This window comes from Embiotoca jacksoni, unplaced genomic scaffold, assembly GCF_022577435.1.
Source record: "Embiotoca jacksoni isolate LCO1_2020_lvr unplaced genomic scaffold, fEmbJac1.0.p SCAF_22, whole genome shotgun sequence".
NCBI classification, from domain to species: Eukaryota; Metazoa; Chordata; class Actinopteri; family Embiotocidae; genus Embiotoca; species Embiotoca jacksoni.
In genome coordinates, this window is record NW_027185363.1 from 10916876 (window position 1) to 10944192 (window position 27317).

The following is a 27317-nucleotide window of genomic DNA, read 5'->3' on the forward strand; positions in this document are numbered from 1 at the left end:
TATTTTTTACGTTTTCCTCAGTATCAAATAAATCCAGAGATTGTCATCCGTTCATCCATCAGTACACTGAAAACAAGAGATGCTAATCGCTAACTCTGTGTACTTTTAATGGTGCAAACTGACTAAAATGTAAACAAATGTTGGGCTCAAGGCAAACGGGTGGTTTGCCGATTATATTGTTTGCTGTCCCCGTCCAGAAAAGTGAAGCGAGCATCATCCGTTTCCTGCTTCTCAGGACCTGTAGTTGCTCCGTGGATCTCACCTCTCATCTTCCATCCCCGTCATATTGTACCAGGTTTCTTTCGACCCGTCAAACTGGAAGGTGTAGACCAGCGTGAGGACAAACATGGTGTAAACTACCACCGACATCCAGAAGTACTTCAGGATCCAGCGCCACCGCTCGTAGTGCACCTAGATCAGAGTAAATGTAATAATTGTATGACCTTCTTTGGAATATGGAAACTTTACAGCAACCTACACATATGCTAATTTTGAAATATAGACAAACATTAATACACAGTAAACAGCCCTATTTCAACTGTGGAGAACGGATTTTTTTTTAAATGAAATTTGCCCTTAAAAGCTTTAAAGAATAATTAAAAAGATAATATATAAAATATTCCTCAAATACTTAAAATAGTGATTTTTATGTAAATATGTACAGGTATGTCAAATCAAAACAAAAACAAAAGTGGTATTTAGGGTTTCAGTCAACATTACCCGTGTTTGAACAAGAAAACACAGAATATATTTGAATAATGTGGAAAAATATCAGTTTAAAATTGAAGAAACTGAGGGGAAATATAAGAAAATGTCTAATTTATGTTAAGACATCTGAATACGACGATCACTCCACTCTCAGTCACCGGTGGGTTTCGGTACCTGGTAGAGCGCCACGCAGGAGAGGAACATCATCATGTAGATGATCTTGTACATGACCATGGTTCCCTCGAAGCTGACGAAGAAGAACATGCCACCGCAGATGTAGATCCAGTATTTGATCAGCAGAGCCATCACCATGCCGCCGAGAACCTGCATGACGTCCGGCTCCCCGCCCTCCTCCGACTCTTCGTCCTCTATAAAAATGTCGGTGCATTTTGCCATCCATTCAATTCGATTATTTTTAAACACATTTGACCAAAGAATGAAGGCCTATTTTTTTCCCTCTTTAAAATCGGATCTTTTCGCTGAAGGGGAAGCTTTTCTGTCTTTAATCTTTATCATCATCCAACCATCCACATATGCTAATCAGTGCTAAAGCTCTCCAGCCGCTCTCACAATTTAATTAGCCGTATTATGTTGTTAGTTCAGCAACTAATAGCTGGTCAGTTTCTTCCATTGTGGCTGAATTTTCTAACAAAAATAACATTTTGCTGAAGTTACTGTTATCTGATGAAAATAAGAGCAGAGGGCTTACCCTTCTTCTTCTGATCCTCCACATGAACGTCTGAGAGACTGGCGCTGTCCTCCTTTTGTTTTTCTTGTCTCTCTGTGAGCGTTTGTCTCAGCAGCAACCAGAAGCTCAGCATACACAGGATCTACACACAATAAATAAAATGTTTATAGACAGACCAGCGAGCAATACGAATACATCATTTAACGTTTACTTTAACTCGCTGAGAGGTCAAATCAACACCAGGAGACACGGTGTATATACAGTAAATCAGAAATGACTTTGTAAACTTGAAATGGGAATGTCTAAACTTTCAAGCATGTATTGCATTTATCTGGGGGCTTAAAATATACACAAAAACATTAGTTTGACCCAGGTGTGAAGTAGAATTGCTTCTACTCTCTCTGAAAGACTAAACACACACACAGTGTTTAATAAAACAGAAGTATGGGCAATAAAAAAAAATTAAAAAAAAGCTGAATAACTGGTATAAAATCTCATTCTCGACATAATTAGGTCAAGTTCAGTGGCGGCCAACATGAAAGTCTCAGTGCTGTTCCAAAACATGTCCAAACACTACAAAGCTGAACTTCTTCAGTAACACATTGCATGACTGCACCGTCTTATTTTATTAATTGACGATTGGACAGACAGTTTGTAAAATACTGCATACAGAGTACATGAGTTGAACTAGAAAATTTACACAGATTGAATCGTGTTTGTGTTTTCAGATCTTAGATTGTAACCAGATGTACAGTCGGCAGAAATACACGTCAAAATCCATAAATTTTTACTTTCAATTTGAACTCACAAACCTTGGAGGAAAGCGAGTGAAACGGGTTGTTTTTGTGAACGAAGAACCCCGGGACAGGTTTCATGATCTCAAAACTCCAGATGTACTGCAGGACTATCAGCAGGTTACCATAGGCCACCATGAAGGGAGAGGAGAGCATGGCGTAACGCCTCCGGTCCCTCACCATCCACAGCATGCAGGACCAGATGAGGAAGACGAACGTCAGCCAGCTGACGTAGGTGATGCTCCACGCCTGGAGAGAACACACAGCAGGACATTTTAAAAGCAATTCTGCCGCTCTGCTGTTGATGAACGACCAATGAATGCCATAAGTATTTGGACAGTTGCACTTTTTTTTTCTTCCTTCGGGCATTTGTGTTTCAGGGGATTCCATTTAAAATAAAATAAAGAATACTAGATAAAAGTGTTAAATCTCTGCTTTTACATCACTATAGAAATACCAGTGTGTGAAATGTAGTCCTTATAACACACAGTGGCCAAAGTTTAGCGGTACAAAAGTAATTGGACAGACACGCATAAAGTCCAATTAAACAATAAATATAAACAACAAGCTTACCGTCCCTGAAAAGGTAGGAAGGGCAAAGTACGGTGTAACTAATCACAAGAGAGTCAATTTTTTTTTTTTTGTGGTCAATTATAAATTCACAACTAAAAAAATTCAACATGTTTTTTTTCCTAACACCAAAATAATTGACACAAATCCAGCCAGTCAGCTTCTGTACTGTACTGCTCTGGCAGACCACCTGTGGGCTGCGCTGCTCACCATCATGGCTATGAGAGCACAGATGTAGCTCTGTTTCATGATGAAGTGGAAGACTTTGACCATCGCGCCCACTCCTCTTTTCTTGATCTCATTCTCTTCACCCTCAGACTCCTTCAACGCCGAATCCTCGGGGGGCAAGCACACCTCATACACGCCTTCGTCTTTCTTCTCTGTTTGGACACAGAGACAAAACTCATTGTTAGAATATCTAAGTTGATTTTAGAAAAAATAATAGAAATTGATGCAGTGGCGACTTAAGATATTTTGACTTTTAGGCCTGGGAAAAGCTCTAAAAACACAGGATCTTAGACCATAAAGTGACTCAACAGCATCTTATATTAGATCCTCCCTGCCTGGCAGACTCCACACACTTTTTGCTAAAGTGTTGTAGTCACAAAACAAGATCACTCATGCGATGTAATTCAATCGTTTTCTCAGACTTTATAATGTTCACCCAGACCTGCAGACATTAAACAGAAGAACACCCCCAACCCGCTATTACTGGTATATTGACTGTGACATGTAAAATCATTGAAGTGCCCTTTTGAGACAACTCAAGTGCAAAAGAAACAAAAAAAAAACTGCAGGCTGAAACACAAAGACAGAGATCTACTTTAGAGACTTTGAATCCTTTCCAAAATTCAATTTATGACAACATGAATTCAACATAAACCTGCATCACAACTTCGAGGTTAAACCACCTGTAAACTAAAAGTTCTTGAATTTATTTGTTTTATTTTGGTGATTCGTACTGATTCATGACTTTATTTCATTTGAGCTTCTCAAGTTCAGACAAAAAGAAATGTCATGGTGGAGGATGAGCAGCTCACCTGTAGCGTCACTGGGCAGCTCCAGTTTATACTGAGGAGTGGCGTACAGGCCAAGACAGACGGGTCCGTTCTCATTTGCGACGAAGTCAAAGGACGTCCCGTTAGGGGTGGGCACAGCCTGCGGACCATCATCAGAAACTATGAATAAACTTCTGTGACTGAGGAACACATTTGTTATGGGATCGCACGACTGAGCAGATTTCTGCCCCACAAAGACAAACAGGAGTAACTAATGTTGTGAGATTAAATAATACACCAACTAGATTTAAGCACTAAATCCAGTTCAATTTTCCTGTTAGTTTTAGAAACCACTAGTTAACACATTTTGGCTTTGCAGGACAAAAGAAGGAAAGTTTTTCAACTTTTCACACTGCACATTATTTGATTTGAGGCAATACAATCTGGTTGACCCCGGTCTAATAGGCATTTCATTAAACAAACTTTTTTACTAAAACACTTTGAAAGTTTAACCAGATTTTTATTTCAGTGTTATTAAAAAAATGAAAAGGCAAGAACATTTCTTATGATAATGCAGAAAAACTTTTTTTTTTCATCTTCCCGACATTCACAAATTTTTAAGCTCAGAAATGCCTGGACAGCTCGACAACTGAGCATAATGAGAAATAAATGCTATATTTCCATGTACATATAGATAAATACAAGTTTAAGATAAGCTCGTTTTATGAGGGTAACAGTGTGAAAAGCACTTTGGAGTGATTCCCTTTCTTGCAGCAAGACTGAAGGGTGAAGATGCACAGATTAAAGACATATCCAGAGCAGCCCGCACCTCAGTTGTACCGATGCCGTCCTGCGTGGAGAGGAGCTAGGAGGAAAGAAAGAGCATACAAGGCCAGGTGTGTTATCGATGAGCTGCTGAAGTCAAAGGCCTCCTGGTTCTTTACAGTCGCTGATAAGCAGGAACAAAGCCGAGCAGCACTACTCTGTAAATCGAGCCCATCACTCATCTGTGTCTGCACGCTCTAAAAGCTTTTAAACCTCAGGAGGTGGCCGGTGGAGACAGACTACGGACCTTGATATAGGAACAAAGTCAGAATGTGTGCGGGAGAGAGAGAGAGAGACGGTGTGTGTGTGTGTGTGTGTGTGTGTGTGTGTGTGTGTGTGTGTGTGTGTGTGTGTGTGTGTGTGTGTGTGTGTGTGTGTGTGTGTGTGTGTGCATCTCAAGCTGAAACCTTTCCAGGGATGAGCCTGTTAGAAAGATGCAAGCTTGTGAAAACAATCAACACCTGCAGTTTGAGTTTAGAGTTTAACAATGACTTGGTTTTCTGTTGATTTCCTTTGCTATGGACTGAACCTTCTTCGTCTGCCAAGTAACAAGTGATTACAGCTGTTATTTAACCCTCTGAACCCCATAACTTGAAAGTGGATTAGAATTGCACGGGTTTTCTTTGCCAAAATTAAACCATTTATCATCCAAAAACTGTAAAACTGGAAACTATTGTTGGGTTTTCAAATTTCCAACAGTCCTTAAACTAATCAGGTGCAGCGAACTGAGCTTAAAATAGTGGTATATTATCAAAATCTCTTTATTCTTCATGTCTCCTTTATAACTTTGTGTTAAAATGAAGCGTCTGCACAATCAAGATTCTGTGGAACACAAATTTCTTCACTCTTCAGCACCACAAGGAAGCCTTGAATGACTCGGCTGAGACCAAAAATCAAGGGACAAAAATTCAGAAAATCTTTGACCTGTAGCTGGAGCACAGATGAGGTAAGACGGAGAGCACAGACAGGTTTGTAGAGATTGTAAAGCTAATTCATTGCTGTTTTTTTATGTTCCACTCTTATTCTTTCATAGTTAAACTTGAATTAAACTGTTCCGGGCCAACGTTGGTTATCAGCTGTAAACACTGGTACAAATAAATACATAATTTGGGTTTTTAGCAGCTAAATGAAAAATATTCAGATCTTTTCAAGGCTGTTTGTTTTTTCTACAATCTTCCACAATCTACTCCTTAAGCTTCCACCACATGTTTTTATAGTGAGACCTCACATTATACAATGGTATGCCAACTAGATAATAATAACTTCAGGACCTGTCCAGTAATTAATACTCTGTTTTCCATGTGTGCATTGACCCTGACGTACGTTTTTCTCGTCAGTGCCCTGGCGTGATTCCCACCACAGCTGCCTCTTCCTGTTGGCCGAGTTGTTCGCTCTGTTTCCGGCCTGCTCCTCCTCCTCGCACATATCGTCGTCCTTGTCCTCCTGAAAAAACAGAGATAGACAGGATTCGTGTTTGATGTGGACCTTGAGCTCAGAGATGACACTCAAGAGTTTTAATCAGCTGCTATTGAACACTGTTGCGCAGTGTGGGAGTGCAGAATCTGAGGAGGAGTTGGGTGACCTTTTAAGAGAGGAAACGATGACACACGATCATCTTGGCAGTGACTGTACAAAAGTAATTCACTCGCAGGTTCTTCAGCTGTAAGGACATATTTTCTTCTTCAGTTCACATTTGTAAGGAAATTCCTCCGGTTTCAGTGCAGTTTGTCATTTTCAGGAATGTCTGAATGTTTGTCAGTGCTGTACGAGAAAACGAAACCTGATAGAAAAAACATTCTAAAACAGCTTAAATTGTAAAATATTAAAGCTCATTAACAGATCGTGTGAGAATTTTATGTATAAATGAACATCCGTTACATTCAAGCTCTCTTTAAACAAGTTCACAGGATGTTAAGTAAACCTATCTACATAAATCTCTCTGTATTTGACAGTATATGACGTTTTTACATCTGATGTTTGATGTGATATTCCAGCACTGAATGGATGGATGGATGCAAACTGGGCATGCTCGATGGACAGGCTAACTTCTGGTTTAGCCCCATGGTAACTTGATAAAATAATTCTACACGTGTCTTCTAGACTTTCCAAATATTATTGGACCAAATGGATAAAATTTCATAGAGATTGTGAAGCCTTTAATTTCATTTTTCCGCCATTTATTCAGCCGCAACAGTATCAAGGGAGTAGGCTGCTGCAGAGCCTGTGACGTAAGCACGAGTCAACATGGGTTTTGGGATTACTCTCACTGGAAAAAAGAGGGACGTTTAAGGGTCTCACTTTTCAGTATAATCTGAATTTGACTTCCATTCATTCCCGGAAAGTTCATGTTGCAGCGATCAATGCGTGAATAATTAATTATAGTTTTCATTATTGGTTCCTGGTTGGGTTCTAGTTATTTTTATGGTGCCGGTTAGGATGCTAAACAGGTTTTTCTTAGAGATTAAAAAAAAGCAATCACACATTTGTGGATTCAGCACAAAAATTCGTAATCAAGTTAACATGAAGCTCAAGATTTCTATGTTTTCAGCTTCAGAAATAGATTCCTCACGTGTCACCTACTTATTTTCCTTTCATAATTTATATTGCTTGGTGAACTGCTGCTGAATAAACACATGATGAGCTCCAAATTAATAATTTAAATAATAGAGAAATGGTCGTAGTGCATCCAGTCTGTCTCGTCTTTTTGGCAAAGATGAGGTCCATCATAATCTGGCACCTCCACCATCGAACAAACCTGTCAGCTGCTGATTTAAGTCGCAATCATCTTTTATTATTAGCGTCATCTAAAGTGTAAGAGTAGTTGAAACACACACACACACACACACACACACACACACACACACACACGCACGCACGCACACACACAACCCTTTGTGGAGAGATCAATAACGTATACAGCCCCGCAGGTTTACAGGGAAGTATTGACCCCTCTATAAAAACACTAATCTATAACTCCATTACAGGACAGAGAAGCTGAGCCTCGAGCTCTGATGAGGAGGAGACGTGCCGAATTCAGGAGTTGCTTAATGTGACATTTCACTGAAAACAGCAGGAGTTTGAATTTAGATGTAGAAGCTGAGTTTTTAAATCGTAAAAAAGGAGAACAATTAGATCCCATTCGATTTCAATCAGTCAGGGTCAGTTCCTCCAAACTACAAAACAATAATTATATCCGTCGCTGCAGATCGTCTGAGTTTCACGTGTCCATATATGAGACGTGTAGCTCTGATTTCTGCCGCCGAGTCGATACAATACATGTGAATGGAATTTAATTTAGTAACAATGACGTGTTTACATGAAAAAATAAATAAATGTGAAAAATTACTTATCGGCCACTCTGGGGCTTCATAAGCTAGTTGGCAAACACAACAATGACTAATTATGTGATTTATATGTTTACTGTGTCAGTGAATAGTGGTCTATTTACCTTCCCAACAGATACATTCAATTCAGGCATTTGGAGTTGTGTTTGTGTCCAACTTATGGGTTTACGCAAGTTCAAGATGAACTCTTTTGTTTGCTGTATTTTGTGCTCCGAGACCTCCTAAATGTCTGGCTCTGATGCTGCACTGTTTTTACCAACTATTGGCTGGCTTTTAGGGCTTTTTTTGGTGAAAACAGCTGCCCGCTTTGGTCCGAGATAAAAGCAATACAGTAGAGTGTCGGTCGCAGAACCAAAACAATGAGCTAAAACATGCTCTATCACTCAACACAGCTGAGGACTAAAAACATCTTAATAATCGTGTTAATAATCAAAATAATCAAAAACATCATATTTGGTAAATCATATAGTTCAGGCTGCTACATTTTTTTTTTATTTTTTTTTTTAAGCAATATTTAGTGTGGCTGTTTATTATTTTATTTACATGCTGCATGTTCTTTTTGTAATTGTAAAGTGTTTTAAAGCCATGTTGCATGGTGACTCTAAACTTTAAATAAAACAGAATTGAATTAAAGTGAGTACAAGTGATCGATTTCTGGTGTGAAACTCTGCAGCAGCTGTCCACAGTTCTAATTTAAATTAGAGATAATTTACAGACTGCATCACCAGTGCATTTCATATGTAAACATTAGTGTAGTAACCCCCACAATAATTCAACAAATGCGTACCAGTGGTTTCTGTTGAGCTGTTATGTAACAGCCACTTTACACGGTAACACATGAACATGACGTGTGCTGCCTTCATGCTCTGTCAGGATTAGGCCAACAGTGTCTCAGATAACACCTAAGCTACGCGCAGCGGACAGATCCAGCCGGCGATCGATCGTCCTGAAATCTTCCATCGATGCAGGTTCTCTGATCACGAGGCCACCTGGCTGCTCATTTAATTCAATCTGGATCTATTTCAGTTCACTGTCTGGAATTTACTGAGGAGCCGTTACACAGCCGTCGTGGACTGAATTCAGCAAAACATCTCCGACACCGATCAGCTGGTCCAAAATCAGTGTTTCTCGCAGCAGGATCTCGTTCAAGTTTAAAGTATGAATAATAGTTGAATCACAGGCTGTTTATATCTGGAGGTTCTCTCTCTGCACATTCAGTTATCGTACTATTAGCTCTGGTCTCTTAAAATGGTTTACACCATTTGAATTGTAAGGCTTTGTTCTTTCAAACAATGTTAATTCAAAATGGACTGATGCCATTCAAAATGCAGCAGGAGAGCTGAGACATAGCTGAAACATGTTCTCATTATAACGCTTTAGCCATTTATGTATGACATTAAATAAAGATGTCATCAAACAACAAATAATCCAAATAATTCACATTTCATCACAAATAAGCATGTTTTCAACATCAAGATTAACAAAAAAAGAATTTCTTTTCAATCAGAAACACAGAATATCATGAACCTGGTGACCAAATTATTGATATATCTGACAGAAAATGACACAATGTTGTGAACTATATGTGCTGTCATTGCATTTGCGTCTGCGGTCCTCACCATCAGCTGGTCGATGGGCTCTTGCAGCCAGAGGCGGATGAGCGTGGCCAGCGTGTAATAGAGAATCAGCAGCATGATGGGGCTGACAAAGTGGTACCACTTACGATTCGGGCTCACAATGAGCTTCCATGTGTAGGAGCAGTCGGTCTGAACAATGGGGGAGATGCCAAATACACTGCAGAGACAGACAGACAAGTATAAGAACAATTTACTTTAATTTTACAGTTTACCTTTAAACCCAATAAACACAAATATCGGTCACAGCCTCAGTGCGTGAGCGAGTGAATGAAAGAGTTTCTCGCAATTCCTGTTTCCATTTAAAATTAAAAGCCCTTGTTTCTAATTAAAAGCCCTCCAGTGTTTTTATACACCGTCCAGCCATACTAGATCTTGTTAAACCTACAGTCAATGGAAAAAAACAAAACATTGGTTTCCTTGATTTGTGTTTCAAAAATGTATCTGAGTGGACGGCGTGAGTCATTTCGTGGTAATTTAAGATTCTAAATCTAAGATAAAATTTCAGAATAATTCAAACTCATTCATCTGCGGAATAGTAACTTTATTATTTTGCAGTGCAATTAGGAGTGTCATGTATACAGTTTGATTGATTTTGGCAACGATTTTCTCAAATAATTGGTGTGTTCCTATGATTAAACTGTACAGTGGGAATATCAGCGAAGAAAAATACAATGTAAAGCAGCTAAACAAGTGTCAAACGTTACGCCAATGAAAACAGTGTTAAAATCTCTCCCAGTTAATTTCCCCTGATTTAAACAGCTTTGGAGATTAAGTGTAGTCGCTGACTTCAGGAGTGACTCTGTTAGATGTCATTCCTGCCGAGAAAATGTCCCTTTTGACCTTGGAATCCGGACAACACAGTAAGACTAACTTCTTGTTTGTAAAACAAAGGATGTCATGTGATTCCCTCCTTTTCCTCCTGAGCACAAAGGTCATCCACTCAGGAACTGCGCTGACGTATTCCGGTGACATCCACTCAGATTTAGACGCCTCCCGAGTCTTTTCTTTCATGCCATGTGGAGGGGTGAACACCCCAGCACACTTCCTGAACAGCTTCATCTTACAGCTGGGGAAGGCCCGCTGGTCACATGACTGGGGACTTCCATTGTAAGGCGGGGAGCCAGGAAGTAGCGTGGAAGCCAGGCCTCTCAACGGCCTCACTCAGCATCCGACCCACGGCAAGGCCGAGTCACTGTCAACAAGGACAATTAAAGCCGGCACTGAGGTGGCCTATTGTCCAATGGTGGCTGTACATATTTATGGCCTCAGAGTCCCCCCCCCTCCCCTCATGACTGGCCGAGGGTGTGCATGGAGGAAACAGGCCAGCAGAGAGAACGTGTTGCTTTTATCTTGGGCCTCAGTTTTTCACGCCGCGGCAGACAGAAATACCTTTAGCGCTGTGGAAAGTCAACATGAACGCGTGACGAGACGGCAGGTCATGAAATAGTCGGCCTCCTTGTGTAAAGAGCATTCAAGTAAGAATCAGAGCCGGGGAAAACTTTCCAAACGTAGACACCAAGGAAAAGCCTCTTTCCAAAATAAAAACTCCCCTGTTTAAAAAATTTTAACAACTCCTTCACTTTCACTGCCAGAAACAAAACAAAAAATCTAAAATCTACAAGTTCACATTTCTTCTTGTATTTTGGCTAAGCTTTTTTTGCAGTGTATCAGTGCAACCGATTTTTTTTTTCTTAATCCTGTTAATCGTCTGATGACCCTTCAAATGTATCATAGGGGCCTCCTGAGGGGGGTGCTGAGCCTCACTTTGGGAACCCCTCCCTCACTGCAATGGTCAGTAGAGCAGCACAGGTTGAACGGACCGTTACTGATGGTGTGAGAAGGCTCCATTCATTCCAGTGAGTTTGTTTTCGAGTGAAAAAGCTGCCGATGCAACGCTGTAATCACGCTTTTATCTGAGGCCGCAGAGGGATGGGGAGGACACGGGGCTTGTTCAAGGCAGCTTCAGCTATACATAGCTGTAAATAGTCTGGGTCCTGACTCGCAGCTTTCAAACGAGAAAATGTGAGATCAATAAAACCCTGCAACACCAAGGGCACCGAGACATCGGCTACAGCTGTGGTGATACTGTTGAGGTCTGACAGACACAACATCATTAGAGCAAGTTAATGGAAAAGCAAAGTAACAGTTATTCGTTTTTTTAGAGTGTTTCTATTTTATATTCAAGGGCTTTAAATGTTTGTGGTTCTGCTGCATCCCTGTTTGGTTTTTCAGTGTGATTTTACTCGTAGAATATGTCTTGTTTGTTTTAATGCATTATATATGCAGTTTGATTGTTTTTACCATTGAGTTAAAGGAATAAACTATAAATTTGGGGGGGGGGGGTGTTGTATTATGTTTCACATATAAAACTAATTTTACAGAAAATGTACAAGTTTTTCAACTATTAAATAATGGACACGCTGGTAGATCAGCGGTTAAAAATACATCTCATTTAATCAATTCAATCCCTGCCAGGAATCTTCATCTATGCCTTGTTGCATGTGACACTCTGACAGCTTTTGTGCTGTCAAAATAAAAGCCTTTAAAAAAAATATATAACAATAATACAAGATGGGGCATTTTTAATCGTTATCACAATCTCCTGGAGGGTTTGGCAGTATATCAATATTATATTGACATTAGAGACAAGATATTTTTGATAATGTATAATCATGATGTGGCCACATCATGACTTTAAAGGCTGAACAACAGTAAAGTGATGTGATTTTCTAAACTTACCAGACTGTTCCAGCTGTTTTAATAGTTGGAATTTACCCACTTAGTCACTACACTTTAAGAATAATTTGTATTGAAAAATCGTGCAAAAGTACCAATAATCAACCCTAATATATCTTGTCAATATCACCGTATTTGGTAAAAAAAACCCCACAAAAAACATGATATTTGATTTTGTCCTAATTTCATGTCGAACATTCTGTACATTTGTATCCCATCATCATTTATTCATCTGTATTTTGAAGCACATTCACATAGAAATGCAGAAAAAAATAACAGTCTACCATAATAATAATAACATTAAGTCTGAAGCCTTGAAACAGTTAATCCCTTTATGTTTACACTGACATCATACTGTCTCAGAGGGACTTGATACAATTCTGCTTAAAAACATATATTCATGAGTATCTATTACTTTAAATAATTAATCATATTTGGCCTATACAAACTCTCCTATGAATAACTAGTTACTGTCGTAGCAGAAAAGGTTTGCAATTAGTAAATAAATTAGTAAAAAAAACAGAACTATTTGCATTTTATTTGTCGGTCAAACACTGACCTGAACAACTTCCTGCCACAGACTCAGCTTTCATTACAACTGTGACTGACGTATGTTGGCAAGACGTACAACAATGTGGCTTTCCTCCACACCGCAGCGCTCCAGCGCCGCAGCCACAGACAGCTGATTGTCTCCTTTCTCATGCATAATAAAGCAACAGTGGTCGTAGTGAAGAGCCTAAAAGCTCTGCCTCTCATATTGATGGACTGCGAGTAGGTGTTAGATACGTCTGCCCTGCAGCTGGGTTTTTGCCTTTTTCCTTCGCCTTCTTGTTTGTAACAATAGCAAATATTTATCATCGTTTAAACAAACTTGCCTTCGGCGCAGTAAATATTGTTGATTTGAAGGAGCTCTCTCAACTCGTCTCATCAGACGGCGTTAGTGTGGCCTCATGCTGTTTAACTACCAATTTCCCCTTTTCAATAATTCATTGAAATGACAAGAAAGACAGATAATCTAATGCTGAACTCACTGTTGTTTAAGGTTTGATTTTGGGCAGAGTGCCACTTAAGTGAACCAACAAAGGTCAAAATTTGGGAAAATAATCCAAATTCATGGCATATTTATAAACAGAAATGCTGCAAATTAAACAATATTTTGTTTTAAAATGATGGGGGGGCGGGGGGGGGAGATTTCTAATGTTTGAACTTTGCACCTACTCCTTATAAATAACTGCAGCAAAATATCAATTTAAAGCATACTATGTAACGTACTACAGATGTCACCGATTTTTGTGATGAGCTGATGTCTGACCTGATGTAGCTGTCGCTCGGCGAGATGGACTCCTGAAAGAACTGGAACTGGTAGAGGTAGAGGACGACGAGGTGTCCGGCGCTGAAAATGGCCATGAGGACGCACATGCAGCTGAAGATGAGCGTGTTGAAGGTCCGGCAGAGGGACCACCAGGTGCACAGGAACAGGAAGATGAAGAAGTAAACAGACGAGGTCAGCGAGGGCAGCATGACTCCTGCAAAACACAAAAACGGGATTAAAAAAAAAAAAGAGAAGACTGCAGTTTAACTTGGCGGGACATCACATTTAACAGGATGGAAGTTGGCAATATAAGAAATGTTAACAGATTAGCAATAATATTATAAACCTTATTAAATAGTGGTTTTCATTGTGAGGCTCTGGATCCCAAAAAGTGGTTCCAAGAAATATCTGAGTGATGATAATTAACATGAAAGAGAAATGAAAAAAAACTATATTAAATTTTTTTAGACATCTTTCTTTGTCTTTCTTATAACTAGTGTGTAATTTATTTTACATATTCAGGCAAAAAAAAACACATTATAAATAAATATTTATATTGAAAAGAAAAATAAATAAATCACGATTCTCATTTTATCCAGAATCATGCAACTAAGCACTATCACTTCCTGGTTTCTGATATTCAGCTGGAAATGTTGTGAGATTCAGACACTTTCACTGCACAGGAAGTCAAACCCCCAAAAATAAAACTCACCAGTAATTCCCAACAGGATGGTGACCACGACTTTCCCCGCAGTGGTGATCAAGTTCCCGATGACCTCCTTCACTTTGGAGCCAACTTCAGCCACAATCCGCAGAATCTTCATTTTGGTGCTCTCTTTCGCTTCCTCCTCCTCTTCCTCCTCGTCTTCCTCATCCAGCTCCTCGTCCTCCTCGTCCTCCTCGGCCTCGTAGCCCGCCTCGAAGTCCTCCTCTAGCAGGACGTTGTCGTCCGGGCTGAGCTTCTCCTCTTCCTCCTCGTGAGGTGGATGACAGCGACACATTACATCTCAGTGTTAAATGATGAATGGTGCAGTTTGGAGGTCAGAGCTCTCCATGGTGCTGAAACTCCGACAGGTAGCGCTAGCATAACAATCCCTTGATTATCCCCCGAGCCCGTCATGTCTGTCCCGCGAATGTATTTCGGCACAATTAGCACGTAGCATAGCATATCTGAGCAGTATGTGGTGTGCGTGTCTGCCCCAGACATTATTAGCAGATGTTTTTTCTCTGGAACCACATGTTGGCTTTCGTTCTAGTCCAGTCAGTTCTTTCTTGGCTGCTGTGTCTTTTCCTGAAGTCTCAGTCAAGGAGAAACAATAACAAGTGGAGCCTTTATTTCAACACATGAGGCACGAGATAAAGACAGCAGCAGGTGCTACGAATCCTGCTTTAAATCAACTTTCAGCTCAGGTGGCTGGCTGACGGAAATTAAGGCAAGCGTCGGCTCTGCAGATGAATTTCTGGAGTTTTCTGAGTAATGGGGAGCGGTGCCATCTGTGCCAGGCTGAGCAGCATAGTGGACGTGAAAGTGAATGTGGATTTAATTAACACTGAGTCATAAAGAGAGGGGAGGACTTGCCAGGGGATGGGGGCTGTTTTCCAAGTCATCAACACTTACAGGGAACTCTCTATTCACCCGCCTGCTCGGCTGCTCCCAGCGTATAGTGAGCTCAGTGTGGACAGTATGTTGTGTATTGAGCCGGACAATAGACCACCCACTCTACCGGCTGCTTTATTTACCTTTTTTCTTTTTTCAAGGGCTGAAAAATGCATCACAATTGGTAAATCTTTTAGTCTGCGTACATCAAATATCAAAGGAAGAAAATAAATGTCCACTTTTACCAGTCTGAACTCAAATACCCCATTCACTGTACTATAATATTACATTTTATGCATATTTATTTGTAAATATAATCCTATAGGACAGATAAATAAACAGATAGCACCGATAGAAGTAGCAATTTACAATTTAGTTTGCCAAAAAATATGGAGATAGCTTACAAAACATCTGCATCCAATGTGCACAAGCAGGTTTATTTCAGTTAATTAACTGCAGCCGCTGAATTTCAGATGGATCTGTGATAATAGCTAGCAGGTTCGCTGATGTTGGTTTACAGGGGATTGGTAGCAAATGTTTTGTGTTTGTATAAAATGCTCCATTTCTGTGATCTCAGTGGGAATCAACACTTTCATACAACCTTCTCTTTCCTGTTTTTTCACTGGTGTATTACATTGTATAGTGGGTAAAGGAACTAAAGTAATTCATTGTTTTCTTCTGTTATCACTTCTTTTATGAAGATGACGTGGTACAAACATCCGTGGACTTGGCTGTCAGTTCTGTATGATCAAACTAAATGAAAGTTACATGTGCTTCCTCCACGTATCACGTTTATGACAATGGGATCAGGTGTTTAAAATATAAATACTATGACTCGATGTGTAACTTTATCTGCGAGCTAGAAATGTTTTTTTTTGTTTTATCAAATGGCAATATGAAAGGGTTTTATATGATTGTAATAATATCCACCTGTATGAAAAACGGGAATTGCTAATGTTGATTCATTCACACTGATGGACACTTTTTGTTTATAGAAAAAAAAAAAAAGTAATTGGGTAACTTTTACTGAAAGTAACTTTCAATTCATTTACTCTTTAGTTTTGAGTAGATTTTTAAGTAATTTTACTTTCATTTAAGTACAATTTCACCTCTGTAAAAAATACTTTTACTTGAGTCAGACAGGCAGGCAGAGACGGATAGAAAGACAGACAGAAAGACGGACAGAACAAAACAAAACAAAACAAAAGAAACCCACTTGCTCCTCTGCTTCGAAGTCTGCGTTGTACTGCGCCATGTCCTCAGGTGGCCTCTTCTGAACCAGACTGCGACACAGCAGCCAGATGGCCAAGCCGGCCACGAACATGCCAATGTCAGGGATGAACACGCGGATGCCGTTCCCCGCATCTGCACCAATCACACTGACGACAAACCAACAACAGAGGATATGTACTGACAGAAAGCAGACGCTCGTTTCCAATACGGGTAAACTGCAATTCTTCCCAAAAATTGGGATTTTGGAGCAACATCATGGGTCATCATAGCAACCAAATGATGGAAATAAAGACGAAGTACAACAGTCTCTAATGTCCATGGACAATCACCTCTAATATGAAACAGCTTTTCTGAGGAGCCCACGACTTGTGGTCGCTCGTTTACCTCACTTGGATAACTTGTTTGAATCTAGCAGTGATTTTTGTCACATGTCCCCTTTGTTCTGACTTTTTTTTTTTTTTTTTTTTTAAACAAGTACAAGTTTTAAATATGCATTAGCTTACATACAAGTTATAATATTTCTGTTCAATCCGTGTTCACGCCGACTGGAACTGCTGTCAAACTCACAAGAACATATTTGCAGAGATTATATGTTTCAGGAAACATTACCTGTTCACATGAACGCATGGGAATCTGGATTTTTCCGTTTCTCAACTACTCTTTTAATATGCGTTTCAGCTTTTATATGCAGTACCACCCTCTTTAATGAAATCAGGCCGGTCGGTTTTAAACATATTACCATTAACAAGTGAGTGAAATTCCATTCAAACGAAAAGGCCATGAGAGTGTTATTTTCTTTTTTTTAACTGAACTGTGAAAAACATGTTTACCCATTTAAAAAAAAACTGCATCCTTTGTTCATAATAAGGCAGCTGGCACAATTAGAATTCTTTTTTTTTTTTTTTTTTTTTTTACTCTTTCATCTGCATAAAGTGAAATGAAAAGGACCAACACGGACTTGAAAACTCACCTGACATTATCTGAATTGTCTTCATACCATAAACTAAGAAACATTTTATCAACAAAATATATTTACGCCTGTTCTGACCGACACAACATGTGTTTTTCATTCATCTAAACTAAACACAACATTGTTTGAAGTCTCGTAGTTACATCGCTGTCGGCAAACAAAGCTTTTGTAACATTTGTTATTTGATTAGTCTGCTCACCTCCAACTAAGCACGAAAAGGTTTGTTCAAACAGGAAGCTGAACGGTTGCCATGACAGCCACAGCCATGTCAGGCCTCAAATAATCCGTGTGTGATTCACTTATGCTGCTTTAGGACAAGCTTTACGAGGTGTCATGATTGCGTGTACAATTAAAGCAAATAAAAATTGTCCTTAAAATGGCTAACAGGTTTCAGAAAAGCTTTTACACTCTCTTTTATCATCCAGACCAATTTCTATTTCAGTTTTATAGCCATCACACTGCATCCTGTGTTTGGCCACCAAAAGTGTTTTCTTTACATTTCATGCTGAGCTCCAAGTGTAATTAAACGGTTTACAGTAAACAAGACATTGTGGCGATTCTGCAAACAATAAAAAAAAAAAAAAAAAAAAAAAAAAAAAAAAGTTTGGATCTTTTTTTCAAAACAACTGGTTATTTCAAATAAAAACCATCTCACTCGGGCCTCGAATGGACAAATGGACAACAAAGCTAATAAAAGTTGACAAGTCGCAAACACGGTGCCAAACATCGGGATGGAAGACGCACACTCAGATAAATAGTCGGGCCTTTTAGCCGCCGTCGAATCAAGGACGTCTTTTTCCGTGTGCTTTATTGTTGTGAAGCTTCGTGTATCCTCACGTAGATGAAAGAGATGGAAACCGTCAAAGCCAAACAACTTTGAGTCAGCAACCTTTAATGACTCCCACTTTCCTTCACTGATCATGTGAGGGAATTACAATAAATTTAGCAGTGTTGAGACCTGTCTTCAGCTACTTCAGCTGCAGCGGTAATCAGCCACGTCAAACACTATAAATATGGAAACCACAAAATATCTTCTACGCCATATAAATATTTAGTATTTAGAAAGGATTTAAAAAGGTCAGGCCCGAGGGAACTGAAGTTTGTCTGGGTGGAAAGACACAACAGCTGGGAGTCCTCCGGAGACTCCGATACATCCCACTTGAGCTCCACATTTCCCAACATACAGGCAGTAAAAACGCAGCAAATGCAGCTGTAAATATTAAATGTACGCTGCGCACGATCCTTCAACACAAACAGGTAAATGCACGGCGGGATAAAATGTTTACAGCTCCACTTCCGCCACTTACAGTACACCATCCACCGAGGGCTGTTGAGTACTGGAAAAAGGACGTGGCTGCGTTTGGACATTCCCGTACTCCGGAAACCGCATCTAATACGATCACGGGAGGATGCGAGGAGACGCGCACAACAGCAAAAGCTTTGAAAAATAAGCCTGTCAACGGATTGTTGGAGGTAACTGGGTTCAGCGTTCATCAGGAATCCACACAGGGACAGGTCGGAGGACGAGTCGGTGTAGCTAGATGCAAAAAGTGGTGTTTTAGCGATTTTGTGGCGGTTGCTATATTTAGGACACTTTGCTCAGGCAAATCACAACCTCCTCGTTGTAAATACAGTGGAAGATAAGAGCTGCATCAACGGTATTTGACAGCTGAAGTAAAAAAAAAAGGTTTCTGCTGCTGATTCTGAATAAAAAGAAACAGAATCTTTTACAGGGTTCCAACTCACAAGTCACATGTCAAATTCCCTGACCTACAATGAACAGGAAAACGTGATGCCGCTGTGCGGAGCAGACAAGAAACAGCGACATTTCTGTTTGCACTGATTTTGAAAGGCATCAAAAACACGTCTTAATACTGGTTGCAGAGAAAAAAAAAAGAATTCATCTAACAAAAACTGTATTCGGCTCGCCACCTAATAAGCCACATTTTCAATTTCTGTCAGTGACCACTAATGCTACCAAACATTACATTTTAATAAAGGCCAACTAAAAGTTAAACATGCAAACTAAATTCCTTGATATTCTCTGAAATTCTTTGACCCGTAAGAAGCCTTCCTTTAATAAAAGAAGCCTGATTGAGGCTGTCTTGCTGCTCACCCTCCCTTCCACCGGTCCACAGTCCTTGAGCTCACTCTTATCACTTCCTGAAAACAGGAATGTGCAAACTGGAGGAGGGATACTCGCTCGGTTACACAAAATCCATACTTACACTCCCTGATTGTCGAGGGAGAGTTGATTTAGAAACAGGTTGGTGTTTTTTGCAGATGCTCAGGGGAATTTTTAGCGTTTATATCACATCAGTCAAAATATATTACGAGATCATTATTAGTTGGTTGTATTGAATTATTATCTTACCTCTCAAAGCCAATTTGTCTGATGGATTTCTCCCACGTGGAACCTGGACAGAAACGGGTAAAGTAAGTTATTGTTCGGCAAAAATGCACCTTAAACGCCTTCAATAACACTTTGAAATCACAGTCGTTAAAAACAAACGGTAGCGTTGCAGTCAAACAAACAAGCACAGCTGAACACAAGTTTCACATCAGTAACAACAGATCATTTCCATTGTTGTGCTGCTTATTTTTGACTTTTACTAATACAGAGAATGAAGATCTTATTCAGTAAGACTGGAGCTGCAACTGTTTCAGGCTCAAATTGTTCATGAAGTTATCAGAAACCTTCTGGAATAAGTCTTTCATTTCACATATATTATTATCAGGTGAATGAACATAATCAATCATCTGCCTGTGTTACATAATAACCTAAATGTAAAAACCAGAGAATAAAACCATTTTCTTCCACAGCTTGGACGAAGTGTGAAGTGTTCCTGAACGTCACTCCGGCACTTCCAGAGATTTCCAGTTATTAAAGCGAGAGGAACGGAGGCTGTCGGGTCTTTGTTTTGCTGCCAGACCAAACGTAACATCTGTTTGTGACTTGAGCGACTCGACTCAATGACATATCGATATATCCAGCTGTTTTGCTTGCGTGTCAGGCGACTAATTAAGTGGTGAGCTGCTGCGGCGCGGAAGTTTCTGGTTTCTGGTTGAAGTGCAGCGAGGAGGGTGAAGATGACAAACACGCTTTCAGGAGAGCGTAACTCAGGCAGCAGATAAAACACCTCATCTCAGCTGGGATAAAGACATTACAACATATTTGTTTTTCACGGCGATAACTAGTTCAGATTAGGCAATCGAAAGGGCCATAAATGATTTCTGCGTCTTTGTCAGGAGACCGCCAACACGACAAGTATGGACCAATCACCGCTCGCACAAGTGCGGGAGTTCCTGTGTGGCCAGGGAGGAGGATCAAGAAGTTGTCATGACTACAGAGGCCGTATGTGTAAATCACTCAGTCATCCTATTGGTCGACATTAAAGAACACGTCGAGGGATCTGTGAAACTAATGCGAGACTTTTCATCAGTGTCCCAGATGTCGCATTGCTGTTCTTCAATTATGTCACACTACAAGGCTCAATTGTCGTTCTCTGGAAATTTGTCAACGATGACAAAATTGCGACAAAGCCGGGCAAAATTTGTGTCGTCTAATCCCGGCATTATCTGCTGTGTCACCAGTGTGCAAGTCACAGCATCTTTGTAGTTGTTAAGCTTAAAAATTTTCTTGCTAAAACAGGACGTGAATTATTCAATTCTAGAGCGGAGAAAGAAAAGGAACATTTATTTTCAAACGATGGTTCAAAATATCTAAAATACAAATAGCTTAACTTGCAAATAGAGAATAATGTAGACAGAGAAAAGCAGAAGAAAATACAAAAAGCAACAAAGCCAAACTAGACCAAAGGTCATCTCCCATGACCTCCTCATAAATAACACGCATACCAAATATGTAGTAAAGAAATAATTCACATATTACGCTCGAATTAGTCTGAGAGTCTAAATTGAACTTGAGATGAATAAAGCTGTAATAAACTGTCAGCACAAACCCTGATGTTGCTTTATTACTCAGCATTGACAAAATACCTCCAACAATAGCGTCACCATTGCAGACTCTGTGTGTCCGTATCACGTTAGCCTGGCTAAAATCTTTGCATTCGTTTTGTTAAAACCTTGTCAATAAATGGTTTCATCTCGTATTCATGTGGTCAAATCTCTTCTAGTTGAAGTAGTTGGAAAGCGATTGTAAGCATCAGTGTCACCAAGTGTTTGTGATGGAGACGAGGTCCGCTCATGTTGTTGCAATCCCTAATAATCACTCGCAGAGGTCGATAAAGGTCGCAGATTACTTACTGCCCTCATTTACATCTTCAAATAGAAACCCGGCGACCGCAAGCAGAAACAGAGTCTGTTTTAACGATTCCCGAGTCCAAACATCTGCAGCACGTAACTTCACGGAGCCCAAACCCAACCTGCAGGTGGAAGAGGAAAGCCGTCCCGGAGGGGTAAAGCGAGGAGCAGCCTGACCCCGGCAGCATGACGGAGGAATACTGCGCAACACAGACCGAGCTCAGCACGGACACTTCTGGAAGAGAGTGTGAGAGTCTGCGCCTGCCTGCCCGGCTGCCGGGGCGAGGCCGCATTTCACCCCAGCTGGGCACCAAAAATACCTGTCCTCAGACTTTATGTGAACATCATAAAACACCCCTTGTACTTGCAGGGGCCGTTAAACACTCAGCGCAGCAATTCTTCGCACTCTCTCGTCCACTGTGTCTCTGGGACTTAATGCCACTTTGCTCCCTTTTCCACAGAAACCGGCGATGTGCAGCGTCAACATTTCGGCACGTCATAACTCCTGACATGTGTGGATACGGAGGGCGGTAAAGGTTAATAATGCCGTCCAGGGGAGATAATGAAGACTATGCTTCAGGAGTTTGCCACAAAACAGCCCTTCAGCACGCCGTTAAGCCCTTATGAGCTGGTGAAACATCCATCGCCATCAGACACGGGCCAAATCGAATGTATAAATCCTGTGTATTAATGTTTTATTCGACTTGGTTGCCAGATGGATGGGGACAACGACGGCCCAAAAAAATTCAGACAATCACAGGAAATTATCTGAAAGTCAAGAAGTGTATTTTTGTGTGTCGCTCTCCAACAATTTATCTGAAACGCTGTGAACGTGTGGAGGTGTTGGCTTCTCTGGAATGTTTTTTCTCATTCATACTTAACTCAGTTTGCTGCTCTAATGGCGTATTTGGCCACACTGAACAGAGGAAATGATGTGAAGTTAGTTATCCAGGGGGGAGGATGAGCGCCTCACCGTCAGGGAGGAGGACTCCTTGTTTATATTCAGCTGCCAAAAGGAAACAAGCTGTCGAGGGGGCGAAATACATGATATAGAAACCTGAGAAATCTCAGAATGTAGGCAGCTGATTAGATCTGACTGACTTACTGTTGTATGAATAACCCAAAAAATATTCACATTAACTTCAGGAGGTGAAAATCTCAACAATGTAGTTAGTTAGATCTATAAACAAGTGAGAGCGACATGGGGCACGGGCCTGCAACAAATTGGACAAATAGGCAGGGGCTGCTCCATTTAAGCACTATAAATAAACAATTACATTTTAAAATGAACCTTATAAAGGACAGGTAGCCAATGTAACGATTCCAGGGTCGGTGAAATGTGCTCAAGCTGATGTGAGCCCGTCATCAAAGTAGAAACCTCGTTGCAAAGATTTGCAAGACATTTCATATAATCCAACCCATTTAATGCAAATAACTGACCAGGAGAAAAATAGACAGATATTACTAAGTCAGATAAAGTAGCTGGATGAAATTCTTGATCCCATCACTCCATAGTTCGACGTGCCAAATATTTCAGCCCCCGAGAATAAAGATTTCCTTGAGAGAATATTTTGTCTACCCTCTCTGACCGGTTCTGTGTGTTTCTGCCTGAGGCAATAAGGTTCGTTGTGACTTCTGAGTTGAGGGAGCTGAAAAGAAAAAGTCATTATCGAGCACGAGGTCAGGGTCTGTCCCGTCTAGACACATTCAAATTTTACAGTTTGATAGAGAGTTTCATGGGCAGCCCAAGGCCAGCTATTAACACCTTCCCAGCACTGATTTACAGTGTTTGCTTTACTGGCAGCAAGTATCTCTTTTTTTCCACATAGCCATATGGCACAAGGAAGCTAATTACACTGGAGGAATGTGTTAGATTCATAAATCTTCATGGTGTGACGAAATGCAACGAGAGAGCGAGGATATTTCTAGAAATTGTGAATCGTTATTAGACAGCGTATTTTACTCCCTCCTGTAAATGGTGCATGTCTTCACCTAAGAGTTTTGGATGGAAACTTTCCCTCCGGCTGAGAAAGTGCTACACCTTCTCTGGTGATATACAGCTTTGTGACACTGCATCAATGGCTGTGGTCAGGGTTTAGGCACAGAGCGGCCGGTGTGATGGATGCAACACACGTGTGCACGCTTGTCTGTCGTGAACATGTCGGCTCGACAGGTAGAGAGTTCACCAGTTTGGTGTTACACGAGTGCTCAGTGTGTTAAGTGGTTACACCGTAACTCCAGCAGCCATGAGCAGCTGTGTAGGAACACTGAGGCTTATGTGAACCTCCTAAAATAAACTGGCTAACTCTTTAGTTAACCTGGTTTCTCTTTAGCAACCTGGTTTGTGGATGTTTTGAAGCCTCCAGTCTGGCATTTTGACCGTCACCATTTGGGGTTTTTTTTGGAGCCAGAAGTGACCATATTTGGATGAGCTGAAGAGGTGCGAGGGGTGGATCTAACGGAGAACCCCGCCCACCTGTACTGGAAATCTGACTGCAACCCAGGAATGTCAATCAAACCCAACACACCCCCAAACATACCTCTTTGAAGCCTATGTAATGAATGAATATCTCATTAATTATGGAATTGTGTTAATTGAATTAGTACTTCCTGAGAGAAGTTGACATTTTTTGAACAGGAGCCAGAGGGTTTTTTTGGAGCCCGCCCCCACTGGCCCTCAGTGGTATTGCACTTTAAGGCACTTTTCAGACCACATCCATGGATAAAACACGAGAACTAAAAAAACTGTGATTAGTCTGTCTAATCTCTACGTTTTCTCCAAAAGATTGTTAAGAGTCAACGTGTCGTGAACCAAGTTGAAAAACAATCAGTTATCTTTTGAGGAACACTTTGAAATTAAAACCTCAGCTTACTGCTGTTGTTGCTTTCTATCACAGTGAATGAAACAACGTAAATACTGCAACTATAGAATATTCTTATATTCAAAAATTAAATAAGGTGGTCCCTCTAAACTGTTGCTCATAATACAAAGTAAATAGTAAGATTATGAATTAACATAACGGGAACCATAATGAAAGCATGATTTGACCCAAGTATGCACAATGCATATGTCCAGTATTGCGGTGTTTCTATCAAGTCCGACATTAAACTGTAAATTAAAACCTACACAGTAAATCTATGACAACATTAGGCAAAAGATGGCGGTATTGTGCATTTATTATTAAAAAAAAAACGTATTTGACAGTAAAGATTATCCAGGCGACAATTATGTTTCCTGCAAAAAGCATTTCCATACTATCTAAATATAATTTTTAGGAGACTGCAGCTGTCAGATAACAATTGAACAAATAGTTTGAAAGATTAATGGTGGCTTCAAAAGTCTGTTGACTAAAAATAAATAGGTTTCTTCTTGTTTGTCTTCATAAAGGTTTCTAGAACAACTGAATAACACTCAATCAATCATCTCCCTTCCTGCTTCTGGGATTCTTGACCTGCGCTGCGTTTTGATTTCTCCATACACAACAAACCCCTCTGACCTCAGAGCCTGGACTATAAAGGCGGCAGTGTACTCACAGTTGAAGTCGGAGGTGATGGAGTTCCCGGCCAGGAGGCTGTTGACGGTAATCTGATAGATGATGTGGAGCAGCAGGAAGGACATACTGGTGAAGCAGAGGGACTGCAGCAGACGCCCTGTGTGGCCTGAGGAAGGAGAGCAGCGACAGTGAGTTCACCACCAGCAGCACTCACTTTTAAGGATTCCCACATGTTATTTCTGCCCTTCGTGCACTGAAACACAGAGAAAGTCTCTTTGTCGGTTTGTTTTTGGAGACACAGAGAACTTTTGTCGGGTGAAATTTTGCTCCTTTTTGAGTTGTGCAACATTACAAAAAAAAAGAAAAAAGAAAAATGATGTTTGCTTAGGACAGATCGGGGATAAGGACAGCTGTTTCTTATAACAAAACTCACAGAACCACGATTCATATTCATGTGATGCGATATAGAGCGCGGAGCTGTTTTGAATGAAACGGTAAAGATGACTGGGAGAGCACCCAAGGGGGATTTTCTGTAGATCACAATACATATCGTGGTTACGAGCTGGCAACGCTGCCACTGAGCAAAGATTATTTCTGTTGAGAAGTCAAACAAACATTCTGATGGACCACAAGACCTCTAAGTCTCTAATTCGCCCGGAGGAACAGGAGCAGGAGCAGCTTTAATCCCTGATTTTTTTTTTATACTTTGGGCTCTGGCTTTTGGTGGCTGTTCGTGTTCACAGCTGATGACCCGGCTATGTGAGGCTGTAAAAACACATTGAGTGACCCGGTGTCTTCCTTCAGGAATACCGCTGTCAAGAGGACTTGACTGATCCTGGGCGGGAAGGATGAGAGCGGGCAGCGGCAGCTGCTCCACACATGGCTTTTTTTTATAGTGCACCTACAGGTATTTGGGATAATTTCAGGAGTTGTTATGGTGATAATTCTCTACAGTAGGATTTTTCAGATCCCTTCTAATTTTGAAAATAAAAATCCTCTGGGGAAGGATGAGCTGGATGAAAGTCTTCTTCCTCGATGACACCGAAACACTTTAATGTCTCCTGCTGTGCTCTCTGCTCCGTTAGATTCAATTGTCCTACATCTGCGCGGTTTCGGTCCAGTAGTTCTTCGCGGGGCAACATCTCCATCTCATTAAATTTACTGCATGCTTGTGGGGAATGCCTGGCAGTTTTACGACAGTAAGGCGCAATAACCTGGCGAAGGCTCGATGCTACTGCTGAGCCCCGGGGCCGCCGAGAGCCAACCTTATCGCAATGTGTGCACCGAACACACCACGTCAGGTTAATTAAATGTTGAAGTGAAAACAATTTGTGCTAATTTCCCATTGCAATTCCCCGGGCTTTCACAACGAGGGAAAGGAATGCTTGTAAACGTGAGGTATGGGGCGTTTTAGTGAGCTTCTGCGACCGAATTGGTCCTAAGGCTCCGGACAATACAACTGCTTTGGCTCTGTCCCCCCTTTTTCTTATTTGTGAGAGAAAACATTGTTGTTGTCTGAATGCCATCTGTTTTAGTTCCCTGACGCTCATCTTGAATTAGTATTTAGGTTTGCTTCATTATTCAGTCGCAAAACGCTGTCCCAAGAGTACTTTTTAAATGCTTCCAAAACAGAGAGCATTGTTCGGATTTAACAGTTTTTAGGTTGTTTTTTTTTTATCAATCCGAAAACTGGCCATTTGACAGCATTAAGACCCCATGAGGCCACATGGTCCGAGTTTCAGAAAAGGCCGATTAAATGTTTTGTGCAGCAATCAAGCAGTAATCCCTGGGGCTGAAAAAAAAAATTAAGCCAACTGCAGTTCCTCAAGTGGCCACTTGAGGCTGGCTCAAAAAGCGTCAGTCCCCGCAGACCTTACAGCCTTGTGTGGAAAACGGTTTTGGTCTGTAGAGCTAATTTTCCTGTTTATTTTGATTGTACAGGGGCTACATTTTTATACAACCCACCCATTTAGGTTGTAGTACGGCTTCAGGTTACACATAGTTAAGGGCGGGGATGCTTTGAGTGACAGTTGGCTAGCTGCCTGCAAAATTTCAGCAACCAGACTTCATTCCTCTTTGCCCATTTTTTTGGATTAGCTGGTAGTGAAAGACCTTTACACACCAGGAAGCGGTTTTTTTCATGCAACT

The 27317-nt window shown here is 40.7% G+C and overlaps 1 protein-coding gene across 1 annotated transcript in view; it reads right to left on the reverse strand.

Moving 5' to 3' along the window:
• The window catches only part of LOC138203200 (piezo-type mechanosensitive ion channel component 2), a 76318-nt gene that overhangs the window by 38098 nt on the left and 10903 nt on the right, over positions 1–27317 (reverse strand). Inside the window, exons 3-16 of the mRNA XM_069157927.1 lie at positions 25210–25335; positions 19787–19829; positions 16426–16588; positions 14325–14586; positions 13613–13826; positions 9547–9721; positions 5907–6026; positions 4588–4623; positions 3801–3918; positions 2971–3140; positions 2209–2439; positions 1418–1538; positions 883–1076; positions 263–411 (exon numbers count right to left, since the gene is read on the reverse strand). Coding sequence (XP_069014028.1) covers positions 263–411; positions 883–1076; positions 1418–1538; positions 2209–2439; positions 2971–3140; positions 3801–3918; positions 4588–4623; positions 5907–6026; positions 9547–9721; positions 13613–13826; positions 14325–14586; positions 16426–16588; positions 19787–19829; positions 25210–25335 — 2122 coding nt within the window. The remainder of the gene's footprint in view (positions 1–262; positions 412–882; positions 1077–1417; positions 1539–2208; positions 2440–2970; positions 3141–3800; positions 3919–4587; positions 4624–5906; positions 6027–9546; positions 9722–13612; positions 13827–14324; positions 14587–16425; positions 16589–19786; positions 19830–25209; positions 25336–27317) is intronic.